This window comes from Oncorhynchus tshawytscha, linkage group LG19, assembly GCF_018296145.1.
Source record: "Oncorhynchus tshawytscha isolate Ot180627B linkage group LG19, Otsh_v2.0, whole genome shotgun sequence".
Lineage (NCBI taxonomy): Eukaryota > Metazoa > Chordata > Actinopteri > Salmoniformes > Salmonidae > Oncorhynchus > Oncorhynchus tshawytscha.
In genome coordinates this window covers 46,263,632-46,279,007 of record NC_056447.1, presented here as the reverse complement: position 1 = coordinate 46,279,007, position 15,376 = coordinate 46,263,632, and the positions used below count along the sequence as shown (strand labels likewise).

General features: G+C 39.9%; 1 protein-coding gene across 1 annotated transcript in view; it reads right to left on the bottom strand.

Moving 5' to 3' along the window:
• The window catches only part of si:dkey-106n21.1 (solute carrier family 23 member 2), a 78,145-nt gene extending 65,019 nt beyond the window's left edge, over positions 1–13,126 (bottom strand). The window contains exons 1-2 of the mRNA XM_024380353.1: positions 12,950–13,126; positions 4,924–5,079 (exon numbers count right to left, since the gene is read on the bottom strand). Of these exons, the coding sequence (XP_024236121.1) occupies positions 4,924–5,079; positions 12,950–13,021 (228 nt within the window). The 5' untranslated portion in view covers positions 13,022–13,126. The remainder of the gene's footprint in view (positions 1–4,923; positions 5,080–12,949) is intronic.
• Positions 13,127–15,376: the final 2,250 nt, after the last annotated feature.

The window sequence follows — 15,376 nt, the reverse complement described above, 5'->3', positions numbered from 1 at the left end:
ATCTTTGCCTTGATCCTGACTAGTCTTCCAGTCCCTGCCGATGGCATCAGTCTGGCTACTCTACCATAAAGGCCTGATTGGGGGAGTATTGCAGAGATGGTTGTCCTTCCTTCTCCCATCTCCACAGAGAAACTCTAGAGCTCTGTCAGTGTGACCATCGGGTTCTTGGTCACCTCCCTGACCAAGGCCCTTCTCCCCCGATTGCTCAGTTTGGCCGGGCGGCCAGCTCTAGGAAGAGTCTTGGTGTTTCCAAACTTCTTTCATTTAAGAATGATGGAGGCCACTGTGTTCTTAGGGACTTTCAATGCTGCAGAAATGTTTTGGTACCCTTCCCCAGATCTGTGCCTCAACACAATCCTGTCTCGGAGCTCTAAGGACAATTCCTTCAACCTCATGACTTGGGTTTTTGCTCTGACATGCCTTGTCAACTGTGGGACCTTATATACCTTATCAGCTTGGGGATTTGATCTTTTGGTTACTGGCCCAACGCTCTAACCACTACACTAGGCTACCTAGACAGGTTTGTGCCTTTCTAAATCATGTCCTATCAGTTGAATTTACCACAGGTGGACTCCAATTAAGTTGTAGAAACATCTCAAGGATGATCAATGGAAACAGGATGCACCTGAGCTCAATTTTGAGTCTCATAGCAAAGGGTCTGAATACTTATGTAAATAAGGTATCTGTTTTTATTTTTAATAAATTAGAAAAAATAATCTAAAATCCTGTTCTCACTTTGTCATTATGGGATATTGTGTGTAGATTGCTGAGGATTTAATGTAAGGTAACAAAATATGATAAAGTCAAGGGGTCTGATTACTTTCCGAGGGCACTATATACTATATATCCTGACCTTATGGTGAGCCTTTGAGCTTATGCATCCTTGATGTCTGCTCAGGTCTTCCAGAAAGTGCTGGTCGATGCTATACACCAGAACTTCATGTTAAAGGGTCTGTCCAACCTCCTCATTATGGGAAACCCTATCAGTCCCGAGACCCAAGCAAAAATCTGCTTTTCATTTATCGAGTAATATTTATATTTAGCCTCACAATGAAGTATTTTACCATTTTATTTTCAGGACAACCAGAGCTACAGGTAGAACACAGAACAATTTGATCCAAACAGTTGCATTAATGAGTGGTATTGACAAATGTCAATTTAACTAATAGGGTTGTCAAAAGCAAAAACCTGATAAGACAATGATTTTATATGAATGCTGTCAGTCTGGGATGGGTGACTGGCGGCACCTCTTTTGTAGGCCTGCAAACCAATGTTTTTTGTGGGGGGGACTCAGTCGGTCTAAACTTATTGCTCAGAGTTAAAATAATAGAATACACAAGGTGCAATTTCGAAATTTGGTTGTGCATTAGCAGTCACTCAATAGGCCCATGTCAGCTAAATTATTTTAGATAGAGGCCAGCTATCTGAAATTGTAGTAAGCAGAACCAAATTACCGACTGGGGTGGGCCCATTGATCATCAGTTGTCATATTAACAACCGTAAACATTTGCCTCTACCCCCTATGGCAAAATGTGTAGAATTGAAGGAAATAGTGGCCCCCTCATATCCAGTGACAACTGTGTGAAGTTTGGAGTTTTTGACAGCAACTATGTGAGCTTATTACAGTATTATAGACACAATGTCCTGGGATTTCCTATGATCTTCTGTGTAGAAGAACCTCTTACCTTCTAACGACTGTTGTGTAACTTGTGAGCGTCATAGAGACAAACATGTTACACGTGCGTGTTCGTGAGAGTCTTAGCTTTTCATAGATACAGTGCTGTGAAAAAGTATTTGCCTCATTCTGATTTTCTCTGTTTTTGCATATTTTTATGATACTAAATGTTGTCAGATCTTCAACCAAAACCTAATATTAGATCAAAGGAACCTGCGTTTACAAATAACAACAACAAGAAATTAATATATTTTTTAAATGTAATCAACAAAGTTATGGAACACTCAATTCCCCTGGGTGAAAAATGTATTTCCCCCATATGCTCAATAACCGGTTGTGCCACCTTTAGCTGCAATGACTGCAACCAAATGCTTCCTGTTGATCAGTCTCTCACATCGCTGTGGAGGAATTCTGGCCCACTCTTGCATGTAGAACTGCTTTAACTCAGCAACATTTGTGGGTTGTCAAATATGAACTGCTTGTTTTAAGTCCTGCCACAACATCTCAATTGGGATTAGGTCTGAACTATGACTAGATCATTCCAAAACTTCAAATGTGTTGCTTTTTAACCATTTTCATGTAGACTTGATTGTGTGGTTTTAATCATTGTTTTGCTGCATTATCCAGCTGCGCTTCAGCTTCAGCTTCAGCTCACAAACGGATGGCCTGACATTCTCCTCTAGAATTCAATGATACAGAGCAGAATTTATGGTTCTTCTGTTAAGGCAAGTCATCCAGGTCCTGAGGCAGCAAAACATCCCCAAACCATCACACTACCACCACCATGCTTGACCGTTGGTATGAGGTTTTTACTTTGGAATGCAGTGTTTAGTTTTCGCCAGACATAATGGGACCCATCTCGTCCAAAAAGTTGACTCAAGATTGCAAAAAAACGCCGGGAAGCACCTGGATGATCATCAAGACTCTTGGAAGAATGTTCTATGGACAGATGAGTCAAAAGTATAACTTTTTTTTTTTTTCAGCTCAAACCATTCTGACTGGTGGTACTTATTAAGATATGGGCTGTTTCCTGTCCATTATGTTTTTTACCTTTGAGGAATGGTGACATCAAATATGGGGTGACTTCAAAGTGAGTAAGGAAAGGCAGAGTAGGAGTGGCATGAGATGGGGACTTACAGTATATGACTGCTAGGAACCAGCATGCAGAACTATTTCCAAGAAATGGTAGATGGGAAATGGTTATAAGAGGGAGACTTAACTGTAGACTAAGATATATATATATATATACAGGGGAAGAGGGAGACTTAACTGTAGACTAAGAGATATATATATATATACAGGGGAAGAGGGAGACTTAACTGTAGACTAAGAGATATATATATATACAGGGGAAGAGGGAGACTTAACTGTAGACTAAGAGATATATATATATATACAGGGGAAGAGGGAGACTTAACTGTAGACTAAGAGATATATATATATATATAGGGGAAGAGGGAGACTTAACTGTAGACTAAGAGATATATATATATATACAGGGAAGAGGGAGACTTAACTGTAGACTAAGATATATATATATATATACAGGGAAGAGGGAGACTTAACTGTAGACTAAGATATATATATATATATACAGGGAAGAGACTTAACTGTAGACTAAGATATATATATATATATACAGGGGAAGAGGGAGACTTAACTGTAGACTAAGATATATATATATATATACAGGGGAAGAGGGAGACTTAACTGTAGACTAAGATATATATATATATACAGGGGAAGAGGGAGACTTAACTGTAGACTAAGATATATATATATATACAGGGGAAGAGGGAGACTTAACTGTAGACTAAGATATATGTAGACTAGACTAAGATATATATATATATATACAGGGGAAGAGGGAGACTTAACTGTAGACTAAGATATATATATATATATACAGGGGAAGAGGGAGACTTAACTGTAGACTAAGATATATATATATATATACAGGGGAAGAGGGAGACTTAACTGTAGACTAAGAGATATATATATATATTAACTGTAGGAGATATATATATATATACAGGGGAAGAGGGAGACTTAACTGTAGACTAAGAGATATATATATATATACTTAACTGAGACTAAGAGATATATATATATATACAGGGAAGAGGGAGACTTAACTGTAGACTAAGATATATATATATATACAGGGGAAGAGGGAGACTTAACTGTAGACTAAGAGATATATATATATATACAGGGGAAGAGGGAGACTTAACTGTAGACTAAGATATATATATATATATACAGGGGAAGAGGGAGACTTAACTGTAGACTAAGAGATATATATATATATACAGGGGAAGAGGGAGACTTAACTGTAGACTAAGAGATATATATATATATACAGGGGAAGAGGGAGACTTAACTGTAGACTAAGATATATATATATATATACAGGGGAAGAGGGAGACTTAACTGTAGACTAAGAGATATATATATATATATACAGGGGAAGAGGGAGACTTAACTGTAGACTAAGATATATATATATATATACAGGGGAAGAGGGAGACTTAACTGTAGACTTAACTGTAGACTAAGAGATATATATATATATACAGGGGAAGAGGGAGACTTAACTGTAGACTAAGAGATATATATATATATACAGGGAAGAGGGAGACTTAACTGTAGACTAAGAGATATATATATATATACAGGGGAAGAGGAGACTTAACTGTAGACTAAGATATATATATATACAGGGGAAGAGGGAGACTTAACTGTAGACTAAGAGATATATATATATATATACAGGGGAAGAGGGAGACTTAACTGTAGACTAAGATATATATATATATATACAGGGGAAGAGGGAGACTTAACTGTAGACTAAGATATATATATATATATACAGGGGAAGAGGGAGTAGGTAAAGGATGTACATTTACATTTTAGTCATTTAGCAGACAATCTTATCCAGAGCAATTTACAGTGTATTCATCTTAAGGTAGCTAGGTGAGACAATCACATATTACAGTCGTAGTAAGTCCATGTTTCTTCAATAAAGAAGATGTCTGGTTCACAGCAGGTTTTGGGTCCATCACATTTCAATTCAGTCAATTCAGGAAATAAATTGACATTCCAATTCCAATTTTCCTCTAAGCTTCTTAATTTTCAATTGGAAGGGGGATTTCAGTTCACTTCCTGAATTAACTAAATTCAAATGAAATTGAGCCCAACCCTGGTGGTTAACACAGGGTACAACCTGCACTGTGTTGTTCCCTTACCTGGAAGCCCAGCAGGATGCAGAGATACCATGGTGGCCTATCATTGATGGAGTAGACCAGGTCCAGGCCTTTGTTCTGGTCCTCCTGACCTTCTTCCAGACCCTCCGTGTGAGCCCCATCCATGTCAATCCTCTCTGACTGACCACTGTCTGGGCCCTGTTGAGGAAAACTGTCTTTAGAGGGGAAGTTGAAATTTGCGGTTTTGTTCGTTGTTCCATATAGTTCAGAGCCTAAAATTGACAATCTACAGTTGAAACAATAACAAACTGTCTCCCACCACTATTTGGGTAAAAAGCTGAGGGGTGGGGCTGGAGAAATGATACCACTCTCAAATTCATAGACACAGCTATGGGTGTAAGGACTGACCATCCATGATATCAAAATTATAGTTTTAACTACGTTTTGAGGCTATATGGTGTTTGTTTATATTTACAAATATTGGAGTAAAACGCGCTTATATTTTTGTATTTATAAGTTATATTCTTCAAGAATCAATACAATACTGTACATACTTACATAAGCTTACATGCTTTGACATACATTTTGTGACCTACAAATAACCCTCTGAGGCTACCCGTAAAGCTAGAAAAATAGACATCAAAGTAAATTATTATTATTATCATAAGAAATTCCCAAAACAATCTAAAAATGTACAATTCTTGATGAATTAGTTCACTGACCATTCACTTCCATGACGCCATACAGTACAGTATACTTCAGCAATAAGGCCAGAGGAGGTGTTGTATATGGCCTATATACCACGGCTAAGGGTGTTCTTACGCACAACGCAACGCGGAGTGCATGGACCCAGCCCTTAGCCGTGGTATATTGGCCATATATCACAAACCCCCTTGGTGCCTTATTGCTATTATAAACTGGTTACCGATGTAATTAGAGCAGTAAAAATAAATGTTTTGTCATACCCGTGGTATACCTGGTATACTGTACCACGGCTGTCAGCCAATCAGCATTCAGAGCTCGAAGCACCCAGTTTATAATCTTACATATACCATTTCCTGGAGAAGAAAAGTTAACCAGAAAAGTATAGTACTCTTCAAAGACTAAGAATAATTTTTAAAGTAAAACATATATCTCAAGATACAGTTTTTAGTGGTTTTCTGAGAAAAACAGAAACAGTCCTACGACAACCACACAGGATTGTGTGACCTCCCTTTAACATTCCTCTCTGATGTCAAATTCATTCTAAAAGAACAGTATGCCAAAGACTAAAAGAGAAAACAAGAAACATCTGCCTGTGAAGGAAGTCTAAGTGGTATTCCTACCATCCCAAAATATTTGTATTTTACCACAAAGAAAAAGGGTATGTCTAATATGTGCTAGTGCTACTGTGTAATGGCCCCAGTGCTTGTTCAATCATTGAAATGACCCGTAGGAATCCATATCCATGTCACTATTATGGCCTGAGCTATGGAGTCCATCTTCTGTCCCATGCACCCTGCGACCGTGAAAGGGAAATCTATACGGAGTCTGATGGGAGCATGTGATTGGCGAAAATGGCACCGGTGTGGGCAGCTAGTAATCCATTCTGACGGTAAACAAGGCCATATAGACCACCGACGCTACTTAAAACCAGTCAGTGTCCTAAAGATAAAGAAGTCAGGTACATGTTAACACGTATCCCACAAGATGTATTACCTTCCCTGTGCTCTGTGTGTTCTTCCGCAATGTTTTAACTAATTCACTATGGATTAAATTGTTTAAAAAGCTCAGTCTTTGTTGGATGAGCTCAAGTAATGTTAGCAATGTTTAATCGGGCAAGAAGTTGATTTGACCAATTATACAGTAGCAGGTATAGATATTCCTTGCATTCTAGAGACACGCACATGACAACACTTATGTTCAGTCATACACCTTATTTGTGTCTACAAACACCTGTATCTACAAACAGCTGTTACATTTTCTTTTGTAATTTTGCTAACATAGCTACCTTCATCATGATGCCTAATCTCTCATTGAGGTAAGGTAAATGATACGTATCAAATGTGTGGTATGAATATGTTTTCACTGGCAAGAGGTGGAGAGGAAGCAGGTGCTGTATTGGGGAAAAAGGTTCAAGCAGAAATGGATAGCAATGTGTTGAACAGGTACAGAAATCTTACAACTGTCACAAGAAAAGCCTTAAAATCACTCTGAAAGCCTTTAATCTGAGAACAGTACCTCCGATGCCTCATCACATGAACACAGTCAAAGAATTCAACAGGATTTCTCAGAACCACTCCATGTGTCTTTGCTTGTTTGAGCCACAAAAGGTAGACTTATCCAACAGCTGGTTTCAGTGGGATGCTCAGGCTACGATCTGCTAATCTTTTGCTGCCACCTAATGGATTTCCCCTCCACCTCCACCATTTATTTTTATTTATTTTATTTTACCTTTATTTAACCAGGTAGGCAAGTTGAGAACAAGTTCTCATTTACAATTGCGACCTGGCCAAGATAAAGCAAAGCAGTTCGACAGATACAACGACACAGAGTTACACATGGAGTAAAACAAACATACAGTCAATAATACAGTATAAACAAGTCTATATACAATGTGAGCAAATGAGGTGAGAAGGGAGGTAAAGGCAAAAAAGGCCATGGTGGCAAAGTAAATACAATATAGCAAGTAAAACACTGGAATGGTAGTTTTGCAATGGAAGAATGTGCAAAGTAGAAATAAAAATAATGGGGTGCAAAGGAGCAAAATAAATAAATAAATTAAATACAGTTGGGAAAGAGGTAGTTGTTTGGGCTAGATTATAGGTGGGCTATGTACAGGTGCAGTAATCTGTGAGCTGCTCTGACAGTTGGTGCTTAAAGCTAGTGAGGGAGATAAGTGTTTCCAGTTTCAGAGATTTTTGTAGTTCGTTCCAGTCATTGGCAGCAGAGAACTGGAAGGAGAGGCGGCCAAAGAAATAATTGGTTTTGGGGGTGACTAGAGAGATATACCTGCTGGAGCATGTGCTACAGGTGGGAGATGCTATGGTGACCAGCGAGCTGAGATAAGGGGGGACTTTACCTAGCAGGGTCTTGTAGATGACATGGAGCCAGTGGGTTTGGCGACGAGTATGAAGCGAGGGCCAGCCAACGAGAGCGTACAGGTCGCAATGGTGGGTAGTATAGGGGGCTTTGGTGACAAAACGGATTGCACTGTGATAGACTGCATCCAATTTGTTGAGTAGGGTATTGGAGGTTATTTTGTAAATGACATCGCCAAAGTCGAGGATTGGTAGGATGGTCAGTTTTACAAGGGTATGTTTGGCAGCATGAGTGAAGGATGCTTTGTTGCGAAATAGGAAGCCAATTCTAGATTTAACTTTGGATTGGAGATGTTTGATATGGGTCTGGAAGGAGAGTTTACAGTCTAACCAGACACCTAAGTATTTGTAGTTGTCCACGTATTCTAAGTCAGAGCCGTCCAGAGTAGTGATGTTGGACAGGCGGGTAGGGGCAGGTAGCGATCGGTTGAAGAGCATGCATTTAGTTTTACTTGTATTTAAGAGCAATTGGAGGCCACGGAAGGACAGTTGTATGGCATTGAAGCTTGCCTGGAGAGTTGTTAACACAGTGTCCAAAGAAGGGCCGGAAATATACAGAATGGTGTCGTCTGCATAGAGGTGGATCAGAGACTCACCAGCAGCAAGAGCGATCTCATTGATGTATACAGAGAAGAGAGTCGGTCCAAGAATTGAACCCTGTGGCACCCCCATTGAGACTGCCAGAGGTCCGGACAGCAGACCCTCCGATTTGACACACTGAACTCTATCAGAGAAGTAGTTGGTGAACCAGGCGAGGCAATCATTTGAGAAGCCAAGGCTGTCGAGTCTGCCGATGAGGATGTGGTGATTGACAGAGTCGAAAGCCTTGGCCAGATCAATGAATACGGCTGCACAGTAATGTTTCTTATCGATGGCGGTTAAGATATCGTTTAGGACCTTGAGCGTGGCTGAGGTGCACCCATGACCAGCTCTGAAACCAGATTGCATAGCAGAGAAGGTATGGTGAGATTCGAAATGGTCGGTAATCTGTTTGTTGACTTGGCTTTCGAAGACCTTAGAAAGGCAGGGTAGGATAGATATAGGTCTGTAGCAGTTTGGGTCAAGAGTGTCCCCCTTTGAAGAGGGGGATGACCGCAGCTGCTTTCCAATCTTTGGGAATCTCAGACGACACGAAAGAGAGGTTGAACAGGCTAGTAATATGGGTGGCAACAATTTCGGCAGATAATTTTAGAAAGAAAGGGTCCAGATTGTCTAGCCCGGCTGATTTGTAGGGGTCCAGATTTTGCAGCTCTTTCAGAACCATGTGGCCATCCCAAAACCAGGGATGGGCAACACCAGTCCTCAGGGGCCGGAGTGGTGTCACACTTTTTCCCCATCACTCACAAATACAGCTGATTAAACTAATTGCATTTCAAACTGAAGATCTTGATTAGATGATTATTGGAGTCAGGTCTGCTAGATGGGGCTGGGGAAAAAGTGTGACTCCAATCAGGCCAACGAGGATTGGAGTTGCCCATCCCTGCCATAGACATTGATAGAAATGTTCTAATAGCTTGGTAGAAGGGAGTTTTTCACTGCACGTGGGTGTGTAGCCTACTGTACAGCGTGACATGACCATAATGACCCTCTAATCTCGAATCATAACCATGTGCCTTCCCACTAGAACTTCCTTCACTTCCCTCATTCCATTTTAGAAGTATAAGAGTCCAGAGTCTTGGCAATCAGTTACTAATTTGCCACCTTACTAACACAACCAACTGTGGATTTTCAACAACCTCAACAACCATATATGGGCAAATTACACTACATGACCAAAAGTATGTGGAGACCTGCTCGTTGCACATCTCATTCCAAAATCATGGGCATTAATATGAAGTTGATCCCCCCTTTGCTGCTATAACAGCCTTCACTCTTCTGGAAAAGCTTTCCACTAGATGCTGGAACATTACCGCGGGGACTTAATTCCATTCAGCCACAAGAGCATTAGCGAGGTCGGGCAATGATGTTGGCCGATTAGGCCAGGCTCACAGGTGTTTGATGGGGTCAGGGCTCTGTGCAGGCCAATCAATTTCTTCCAAACCGATCTCAACAAATAATTTCTGTATGAACCTCACTTTATGTACCATTGGCACCATTGGCATTGTCATGCTGAAAAAGGAAATGGCCTTCCCCAAACTGTTTCCACAAAGTTGGAAGCACAGAATCATCTAGAATGTCATTGTATACTGTAGTGTTAAGATTTCCCTTCACTGGAACTAAGGGGCCTATCCCGAACCATGAATAACAGCCCCAGACCATTATTCCTCATCCACCAAAGTTTACTGTTGGCACTATGCATTGGGGCAGGTAGCATTCCCGTGCTTCCTCCAAATACAGATTTCTCTGTTGGACTGCCAGATGGTGAAGAGTGATTAATTACTCCAGAGAACGCATTTCCACTGCTCCAGAGTCCAATGGCGGTGAGCTTTACACCACTCGAGCCAACGCTTGCCATTGCGCATAGTGATCTTAGGCTTGTGTGCAGCTGCTCGGCCATGGACAACCATTTCATGAAGCTCCCGATATCTGACATTACTACCAGAGGCAGTTTGGAACTCAGTAGTGAGTGTTGCAACTGAGGGCAGATGATTTTTACACGCTATGCGCTTCAGCACTCGGTGGTCCGGTTCTGTGAGCTTGTGTGGCCTACCACTTCGGGGCTGAGCCTTTGTTGCTCCTAGACTCTTCCAGTTTACATAACAACACTTACAGCTGACCGGGGCAGTTCTGGCAGGGAAGAAATTTGACGAACTTCCTTGTTGGAAAGGTGGCATCCTATGACGGTGCCACGTTGAAAGTCACTGAGCTCTGGTCATTCTACTGCCATTATCTGTCTTTGGAGATTGCATGGCTGTGTGCTCAATTTTATACACCTGTCAGCAACGGGTGTGGCGGAAATAGCCAAATCCACTAATTTGAACATACTTTTGTATATATAGTGTATTATGGATATTTCTCTTTTTTAAGTAGACAACATCACTTCCATTTCTGAGCATAGTATTTAGTGCAGAAGAGATGTGGAATGCAACCGTTATATTAATGTTTAATGCATCATGCTGTTGCTGAATTGATATTGAATACACCATATTTATTTTTTCAAAACTTGGGGACTTGGAGTCTATCCCCTGGACCATTTCGCTCTAAATGCTGGGATCTATCTCGGACACACAAGCTGTTGGTTCAGATACACTTTCCACTTGTTGTCATGAAGTCGGAAAAACATTCCAAACCTTAATTTAAACATTATCTCCAGACAGTCATGGACTCTAGTCATGGTCTCAATATTTATCTTTTACACTTGTGAGACATTTTTACTCTGTGAGATTTTGATCCTGGTAAAAAATATTTGACCAAATGTTATTTATTCACAGCAAAGAGTAAAAGTCATTGTTGGAAATACTGCAGTGGAGATACAGTGTAGGAATTAAAAAACATTCAACGTATACATTTCTTTATTGTTTTTACTCAGATAATTGTATAATAATGTGCTATTCATTTGATTGATTTAGCTGATTTGATTTGACAATGTTAATGTGTGGTACCTGGTCTTAGGGTTATTAACGGTGGGATTTGCCTGTTCTTGGCATTTTCCCAACTCAATGTGCTGGGAAAATACCAGGACATGAAGAAAGATGTATAACACTGCAGTTTAGTCCACGCATACATTCATCATGAACGTTTGCTTTGGCTCAGCCAATTGTTGCTATTTAGATTTTGTGCAGGCAGCTGTTATTTTAGTTGTCTTGTTAGGTTGAGGAGAAATATGCTTGGGGGGGTGAAAATAAATAAATTCTCAATCCAGCTGTGTACACTAAGCGCTCCATTCAGTCTGAAATAAATACAAATTGTAATTCAGCAACATATACTTTAGCTCCATAACTATAATGCCTTATTAAGCGATGCCAAAACATTTTAAGACTTGTGTGTCATAAGTACGCACAGTACAACCCCTTTATCATGTCTTATTATAATCTTATAATTAAGCAATAACGCCTGAGGGATGTGGTATATGGCCAATATACCATGGCTAAGGGGCTGTTCTTATGCACAATGCAATGTGGAGTGCCTGGACACAGCCCTTAGCCTCGGAATATTGGCCATATACCACAATAGCCTTACTGCTATTATAAACTGGTTACCAACATAATTAGAGCAGTAAAAATAAATGTTTTGTCATCGACACCTTTGTAGCCTGAATGGAGAAGTTTTTATGTACGAACCGGTCCACAGGGGATACCAGTGTATAGCCGGCTGCATGCATTCGCTTTGGACGGTAAGAGGAAACGACTCAATATAGCTATCTGATGGCCTTTTGTGTACCTTATAATCATCCTTATTGTCATCTTAATTCATCCTGGCTAACTGCTTTTCTGAGTCCGTTTTCTAGACATTGATTACCATTAAGGCTTTGCAGTGGGAGAGAAAACGTACGCATATAAATAAATAAAAAGGCCAATTGTATGTAGAGAATATTTAAATGATTCCTCACGAGTCAAACACACAGTTTATAGGTTAGAACTGTGTTATTACCATTTTAATGTAATTTCTTGTCATTTCTATATATATATATATATTGGTTTTGGATTGCATGACTGTATTTGATAACAACATATCTATGCTACAAGCTGTGGTATCAAACAATGTCTTCCATTGAGCTACCCAGTCTGTTCAGTATGCTCTGGGAAAATTACATTCCACAGTAGCTTAAATTCAGCTCTAGTTTCTAAGATGAATAACTCAGCCTTTTGTTTTCCTCCTGCACCGAAGTAAACCAGCATGAATGCAGTGGGAAAAAGTTCCCATATCCCACTAAAATTGTGTTCAATTGTGACCCAACATCATGAAATTCAGCTTAAGAAACCAAAGATTTCAAGGAACCAATGAACACTGAACTGAAGGCATTCACATACATTTGAGATTCTGTGATACTTAAGGCAGTGTGATTTGGCAGTTCTTCAGTTGTTTTGAGAGAGTGATGCAGCACTTACCCCAAAGGCAGGGTTGACCATCCCCTGATCGCTCAATCCTATCTCAACTTTCGGGTCCTGGGTAAGATGCATGCTGGTGCGTAGGCACAGAGACAGTGGTGGCTGGACGCTGAGGCTCACAGGGACCACTCAAACTTCTCCACACACTACACACTCACTGGAAAACTCAGAGAAACTCTGGACCTTAGGAACGCATGAAGAGTCCTGTCATGTTGTCAAGGGAACCACAGTTTAATCACTAGCAAAAAGTTGTTGTATAATCCCTCAAAACGATTTGTTGTTTTAGCCCATGACCTTTTGTCATGTGTCTATTGTGATGTTGTAATGAGTAATATTTGATATATAAGCATATTATATACACCTCACATGTGCCTCGTAATAGGACTATTCAATTAATATGTTAACAAAGTCTATTAAATTAAGAATCTGACTCCACCAGATGATCTATCATTATGCAAGAGACTGTAGTGCAGTTACAGTAATAGGCAATCAAGAAATGTCTGAGAATGGAATTATAAATACAAGTGTATTTAATTAATTTGTAAATTGAATGATTACATTTACAAGGCATAAAGCTGAAGTTACAAAGCATTAACAAGCATTACAAAGCATTATTCTAAGCATGACCAGAGTGGGAGAGAGCCAAAGAAACCATGGCTTGAGCCATGGCCCATAGCTCATGGGAGAGGGAGAAAGAAAGAAAGAGTATCTCACCAAAGCAGTTCAGGAACAAAAAAAGAGAAAGATACAATGAATCTGAGACCCCTTTACAACATCTGAGTTGTTGACCAACAGCATTACTGTAAAGTTAACCTCCAATCAGATATGAGATGTACAGACCTGGAAAGACAACATAACCTTTGCTACCCAGAGGTGTTACAATGGGGGTTGGTGAGATCAACACTGAGGAATCCTTGCACACAGTTGATAAGAGTCACTTTGGGGGCTGGCCTGTGTGATATATCTGCAGACCAAACCCCTTCCTTTAATTCATTGATGTGAGATGATGATACACTACACACAAGCACATGCTAACACATGCTGGAGAGCACACACACACACACACACACACACACACACACACACACACACACACACACACACACACACACACACACACACACACACACACACACAACATGCACACAACACAAGCAGGAGCACACACACAGTCTTGTACAACTAAATTTAGGGACACACACAATTCAGTCCCATTTAAAAACCTATTTTTCCTAACCCTCAACCCTTTCACCGTACCCTGAACCTAAACCGTACCCTAAACTTAACTCTAACCCAAAAACCTTAACCCTAACCCTAAACCTAACCCTAGCTTTATAACCTAACCCTAAAACTAACCCTAGCTCCTAACCCTAATTCTAACCCGAACACTAATTCTAACCCTAATTCTAACACTAATCCTAACCCTAACCCTAATTCTAACACTAATTCTAACCCTAATTCTAACACTAATTCTAACCCTAACACTAATTCTAACCCTAATTCTAACACTAATTCTAACCCTAACCCTAATTCTAACACTAATTCTAACCCTAACCCTAATTCTAACACTAATTCTAACCCTAACACTAATTCTAACACTAATTCTAACCCTAACACCAATTCTAACCCTAACCCTAATTCTAACCCTAACACTAATGCTAACCCCACTAGAAATTGTATTTGATCTTGTCCCCAGTTGGTCACATTTTTGATTGTTTTTCCTGAAAATCTCCCCAGTCTTTGCTGATGTCAAGCATAACCACACTATGATGCAGTCAGCACCATGCTTGAAAATGAGGAGGCAGTTACTCAGTGATGTGTTGTGTTGGATTTGCCCCAAACATACAGCAAGGCTTTGCATTTAGGCAAAAGTGTATTTCTTTGCAGTATTACTTTAGTCCCATGTTGCATTAAACAAGCATGTTTTGCAATATTTTCAGTCTGTATAATTTTGTTATTTTCTATCTGTAATTTAGGTCATTATTGTTGAGTTACTACAATGTTGGTGATCCATCCTCACTTTTCTCCGATCACAACCATTGAACTTTGTAGCTGTTTTAAAATCACCAATGGCCTCATGGTGACATCCCTAAGCAGCTTCCTTCCTGTCTAGCATTTTTGATGTGTCTGGGTGGTTTAATACATCATCCCCAGCATAATTATTAACTTGGTCATGCTTAAATATATATTCAATATGTGATTTGTTATTGTTACCCATCTACCAATCACTGCCCTTCTTTACAAGGCTTTTGAAAATCTCCCCTGTCTATTGTAGTTTAATCTGTGCTTGAAATTCAATACTTGACTGAGGGAGCTTACATATGTTGTATGTATGTGGGACAGAGGAAGGAAGGGGTAGCAATTAAAAAATCATGTCAACCCCTATTATTTCTCACAGAGTGAACTTATTATGTGATTTGTTAAGCC